The sequence below is a fragment of the Chinchilla lanigera genome, unplaced genomic scaffold (genome assembly GCF_000276665.1).
Source record: "Chinchilla lanigera isolate Chin_1 unplaced genomic scaffold, ChiLan1.0 scaffold00006, whole genome shotgun sequence".
Lineage (NCBI taxonomy): Eukaryota > Metazoa > Chordata > Mammalia > Rodentia > Chinchillidae > Chinchilla > Chinchilla lanigera.
This window is the reverse complement of record NW_004955407.1, coordinates 41768980-41775067: the sequence shown is the minus strand read 5'-3', so window position 1 is coordinate 41775067 and position 6088 is coordinate 41768980. Positions and strand designations below refer to the sequence as shown.

The 6088-nt window shown below is 52.6% G+C and overlaps 1 protein-coding gene across 1 annotated transcript in view; it reads left to right on the top strand.

Annotated features, from left to right (window-relative positions):
• Positions 1-5960: 5960 nt before the first annotated feature.
• Pttg1ip (pituitary tumor-transforming 1 interacting protein) overlaps positions 5961-6088 on the top strand; it is a gene marked incomplete in the record, with an annotated part of 15253 nt that continues 15125 nt past the window's right edge. Inside the window, 1 exon segment of the mRNA XM_005375903.2 lies at positions 5961-6088. Within this exon segment, the coding sequence (XP_005375960.2) occupies positions 6058-6088 (31 nt within the window).

The following is a 6088-nucleotide window of genomic DNA, read 5'->3' as shown; positions in this document are numbered from 1 at the left end:
CTTGCCAGGCAGGCGCTTTGCCTCTGAGCTAAATCCCCAGCCCCTCCCACTCAATCCTGGTCTGCCATGTCAGGCAGTGCGCCTCCTACATCCCGCCTCCAGCCTGGGGCTATTTAACCTTGGACCCCACGAAAGATCGGTGGAGGCCACGTTTTTCTCTTTCCTGTGGCCTTTCCGCGTCCACAATAAAGGCATTTGATTCTGTTTTACTTCTCTCTGCACTGGAAAAACCTATCAACTTCCACGTGACATTCTGTGACCCAGACCCTGGGTCACACAAGCAGTCTCCGGCAGGATGGAGGGTGGTCAGGGCCCACCCAGGCTGCGCTTCCAGAGGAGTGGCCAGAGGGTGAGATCCTGCGGCACTCAGCTCCACTTCCTGCCAGCAGCGTGACTGGACTGGTGTGGAGCACAGGTGCCAGGATCCCTGAAGGCTTGGAGCTGGAGGACTCGGAGGGGCTGGCTGCTCCCAAGGGATCGAGTACGATTTTCTGAGACCCTGAGCCCCACAGGCCCCATGCAGCACAGACCAAAACCCATGAAGTGAAACCCGGGAGCCATCCCACATTGGGGGGTGCGTGTTCTGCAGCCTTCTGCAGTCTAATTCCACCCACCCAGAGCTCTGAGGATCCCCCCTGCCAGGCTAGGGCCCCACAGACCCAGGCTGCCCTGCTCCCCAGACCCCCGCCCCTCCAGTGTCCAGAGTGCCGGCTCCAGAGCTATGTCCTCCAATAATCTGGGCAGTTTAATGTGTTCCAGGCCGAAAGAAGTGTCTCTTTACGCAGGGTCTCTGGAAGTAATTATGTAACCCAGGAGGAATATGCTCCCAAGGGGAACATGTTCACCACACAGGCACTTGACTGCCGGATACAAGCGGAGACAGTCCTCTGCAGGGGCCTGCGCGACACCGTTCCAGGGCACGTCCAGCACCACCGCTGGGCTTCGGCCTGTGGCTGGCCTGCAGCGGGACATCCTGTCTGGCTCCACGGTGTGGCCGCCAGTGCGCTCACCAGCACCACAGCACTGCGTCAGTCTAATTCCTTAGCCATCTTTCTTCCTGGCAAGTTCTGGGCCCTTAATCCCAGCCTGCCCTAAGTGCCATCCTGTCCCTGGACCGTCCCAATGTTACAGGCAGCTGAGTTAGATAGAAATACTATAGGCAGTCAGACAGGGCCAGGCCCTCGAAGGAGCCAATATGGAAGACAAGATACCTTCTTGCAAATAGAGTGGTGGTACTTGCTGCAGGCCAGATCTCAAACCAAAAGATTAAACAAACACACCCACATACCTCCTTAGGGTTGGACATCAGGGATTGATATTCTAAATAGGTAGTGATCACCTGGAAGAGTCCCTGACCCAACCCCTTGCAGGAAGAGCCCCTGTTCTGTATTCATGCCCGCTTGCTGTGTGACTCATTTCCCCATTTGATCCCAATTTAATCAATTTTACCTGAACAATTCTTATTGGCTGACCATAGTTGTGTCCCACCTCATGCCCACCTAGTGATTTCCCACTTTTCCCCTACCTTGGACCCTCCTCACCTCATGGTTTTGCTCTGTAAAATCCCTGGAAAAGCCGGGTTCCCGGGTAACCCACTTGGGGGCCCCCCTTCTGTCCCTCTCTCGGACAGAAGCTTTCTTTCCCTCAATAAATATGTTCTGTTCTTAATCTCCGTTGTTCCTTAAATTAATTCTTCGATTTTAGAGAACACGAACTCTTCCCAGATATCGTTCAGGTTGAGAGTTTTTCTCTCCTACATCACTTACACCCTGTGCTTCCCTCCACTCTGCTGGGCTTAATGCTTTTTCATTCTTCCTTTGTTTAGTACTGGAGATTCCCTAAAGGCCAGGTAAAGGCAAATACTCCTCCCTGGAGCTCCACCCTGGGCCTTTTTCGTTTTATTTTGAGGATAAAGTCCTGCTAGATTGCTCAGGTTGGGCTCAAATTTGCAATTCCCCTGCCTCCTGCCTCAGCCTCTGGAGTAGGTGGGATTACCAGTCAGCACCAACATGTCTGGAGGGCTTGAAGCCCTTTGATGATTGAAGAGTGTCCTTGAGCTCCAGATGTGGTAGGTCACATCATGCACCATCTCCCTTTCTTAAATTTTGACTTCTGTGTGGATAGAACTGGAACTTGTTCTATAGTAATATTTTTTAAAAGAATTCTGCATTACCAAGTTGTCCTGAACCTCAGCGGTATTTTAAATACTGCTGCTGCTGACAGCACTGTTTAGAATGGAGTCGTTTCCCTGCGTAGGTTACTGTTTTCAGCTAGGATGTGAGGGGCTGGGAATTTGGGAGGAGAGGCTTCTGGTGACCCTCCACGCCAAGCTAAAGGAAGTGGACAATGGCTGTGACCTGAGGTCTGCAACCTGCCTCAAGACCCGACCTGGGCTCTCTGTGCTTCCACTGTGAGCTGTGGCAACTGAGGCTCACTGAGCTACGTAGCAGAGGTGAGTCTCAGTGGTGGGGACAGGTAGAGTGGGGATTTGACCAAGTGGAGCTTCATAGCCTTCCCTGGGGAGTAGGCAAAGAGCAACCCCCCTCCCCATGTCTCCCTAACTGCAGGGACCCTGGGTGGGGAGATACAGGCACTATTGTTCCCTTTACAAGCAGCCAACCCTAGGTCAGCACTGCTCCAAGGAAGTCTCCAGGCCAATCTCCAGAAACAGCCTGCTCAATCTCTTTTTGTTTTTGTTTTTGTTTTTTTTTTTTTGAGACAGAATCTGGCGGTGTAGCCCAGGCTGGCCTTGAACTCAGAGGGATCCCCCTGCCTCAGCCTCCTGAGTGACGGGATTACAGGCATGTACCACCACACCAGGCAGGTATTTCTATTTCCAGTGAACACTCTCCTAACTCCTCCTTTTGTCTGTCATTTTCATTCTTCTACTTTGTGACACTATGGGCTCAGTTTGTACAGGATGGACTGTTTCACAGCGATTTTAGGACTAGCAGTGCACATCATTGCTGCCACGTGCCAGCTGTAGCTTGCCAGCTCCTCCAAAAACTGGTTTCTCTGTTCTGATGAAAGCCTCAGCCACCTCTCTGTTCCCAGGACATCGCCTGTGCATGTGCGACCGAATTGAAATCCCATTCTTTTGTTGTTGCTTGAGACAGGGTCTCACTTTGTAGAGTAGGCTGGCCTTGAACTGTGTAGCTCTGGCTGGCCTCAAACACTCAGTGACCCTCTTGCCTTGGGCTCAGGGCTCCTGAGGCAGGCATTATGGGTGTGCACCGCTATGTCTGGCAATGATCCCATTCTGTATTCCCAAATGGAAACTCCTTTCCTGGAGAGCCGTCTCTGTTTGACCTTGACACTGCACACCGAAGAGTGCCCCAGGTGCCCTCCAGGCCGGGAGGTAACAGCTTCTCACTGCCCTGGGCAGACACAGCCTAACTTCTGACCATGTGAGCCCAGTGAGGAGAAGGGGCAGAGAAGACAGCGGATACACAGCCCATGGTCCCACTCACTGTCCCCTCACCGCTGTGATTCTCCTGAGCGTCAGGGTGGCGTGTGGCGGCTGTAGAATGTGGCCTGGGGACAGGTGTCAGACACCTCCCCATGGCACGAAGCCTGCCAGGTGCTGTCTGAGCCAGGATAGTGGTCAGACAGGCATCAAGAGGGGATATTACCAATTTTTGACCCTGAACTTTTCTTGTCTTGGAATGGTGAAACCAACAAGACTGAGCACCTGTTGAACAACAGACTTTTATTCTTGGCCAAGAACAGAAGTAGGAGATAAACTCAAATCAGAGATTAGGAGAAAAACTCCACCCTCAGGGTCAGGAGATTATAGATACAGGGTAAAAGAAATGTTCAGGGAAGGACAGGCTAACAGGGGGAGGATTATCCGTGTGTTTTCTGGGAATGGACAGAGAGCTTCCTGGGAACTCAGATGCTTCCTGTTGTCTTTCTTTCTTTCTTTTTTTTTTTTTTTTGAGACAGGGTCTTGCTATGGATTGGCTTGAACTCACAGCAATCCTCCTGCCTCAGCCTACCGAGTGCTGGGATTACAGATTTGCACCACCAGGCCTGGTCCTTCATTCCTTTTAAGAATCTCATCACTGTCATGGCAATTGTCAACTGTCAAGGCACTGGGGTGTGTCTTCAGCATGCAGATAAGATTATAATGAGTTAGAGGCTGTCTGAGGTCTGTCTTGCAGAGATCCTAGATCCAACAAGTTTCCACTGGTCCACCTGAAAAAGGACCTCTGGCCTATAGGCACCCTGTACTTGAATATGAATAAGATTTGGGCAAGTAGAAATGCAGCTCTGTCAGGCAGGGAGAGCAAGATCAGGAGCAGGTAACAGAACCAGGAAAGTGCAGGTGATCCTCTCCCTTCTGCCACTGCTATGGATCAAGGTTTTCCCAGGACTTACATGGTACTTTCAATAATAATACAAACTTAAGATTCTGAGTTTGTCTTTAATGTTCTTAATGCACATAAAGGAATTCATCCTCCAAAGTGTCCCGTGGACACCTGGGACAGTCTGGGTGTCCTCAGCTAGCACACCGCTTCTGTGATAATGGAAATGAAAACAGGTGACGGCCATGAATTTTACAGGCAAAAGCTTTCAATGGAAAGTAAGAGAAACTGGTAAGAGATGTCAGCTTGAGGGACTAGACGCAAAAAGGCACACAGCTCTGACAGACTGAGCCAGCCCCTAGACAAGGCAAGTAAGAGAAAATAGGGACGCGATTTCAGCCTGAGGGGCGAGAGGAGGGTCACCCAGGCCCGGCGCAGGGTTCCCCCCTTTGGTTGGGGGGCTGGTCCTGGTTCTCAGGATCTCAGTGCTGGTTAGAGCTGCGTGGGAAGAAGTCCTTACCCTTGTGGCAATTCTGTCTGCCCCCAAGGCAAGCCTGGGTAGGGTGCAGAGCATTCAGTGCTAAGGAACTGCGCCCAAGTTCAGGTTCACCAGCCCTGGGGAAGTAACTGGAGAAGTCCGGGTGCAGTTGAACATCCCCGTAAATCTCTCATCTTGGTGTCTTCAGTCTTGAAAGGGGTTCTGAAGGGTCACAGAAACTTCACGCTAGCTTTGTTTTGTCAACATTTATTTATTTATTCAGTTTTGTCTTTTTGAGATAGGGTCTCGCTATGCAGTTCAGGCTGGCCTTGAGCTCCCTCTGTAGCCCAGGCTGGTCTCAAACTCACAAGGATCCTCCTGCCTCAGCCTCTTGGCTGTTTTGTCAACTTTTAGAAAGACTTGCATGCCTGAGCGGAGAAGGCTTAGACCCGAAGCCTCGAGGCAATCAAGAAAACAGCGAAAAGGCCAGGCTTTGTTCTGCGTCTGTATAGGTTCAAAGGAAGTCACTGGATTTTTAGCAAAAAAGTCCCTGACTTTTTGAAGTCCCTGACTGCTTTAGAAGAAAACACAAACAGTGCTTTCAAAGAGTAACAGGTTCACAGCCCGGGGCTAGTTTGTCCTGGTTCCCAAGGTGATCTCTGCGTCACAGACAGACCTTGGGGAATTGGCCTGAGGGTTATGCAGGTCCACCCACGGCCTCTGAGCCCACTTCTGTAAAGGTTTTTGTTTTTATTCTTTTTGGTGCCAGGAATGGAACTCAGGACCTTGACAGGCGCTGAGCTATATCCCCGGGTATTCTGAGCCCTCTTTAAAGGAGCTTTGAGGCAGTGTGGTGGCACACACCTGTGATCCCAGGACTAGGCAGGCTGAAGCAGGAGGATCGCATTCAGGTCGAGGCCACCCTGGGCAACAACAGTGACACCCAGTCTCAAACCCTCCATCCCTAAATAAGGCGCTTCCGCAGCGCCTGGAGCCACGGTGGGGCAGCCCGAGCTTCTGAGGGATCGAGTAGTTCGCCCCTCCAGCCCCGCCCTTCCGCCCACAGGGCCCCCGCCGCGCAGGCGCACTGAGCCGCGGCCGCGCTCTGAGGCATGCCGGAGGGCGAAAGGGGCGGAGCGAGCCGTAGCCCGCGGCTGCGCAGTCGCCTGGCCACGCCCCACACCGCCCACTTCCGGCGCCGCGGCTTTTCCGGCGCAGACCTGCGAAGCTGGCGTCGGTTGAGGCGGCTCGGGGCACGGACTAGCGACGACCATGGCGCCCGGGGCGACCCGCGGCCTCCCGC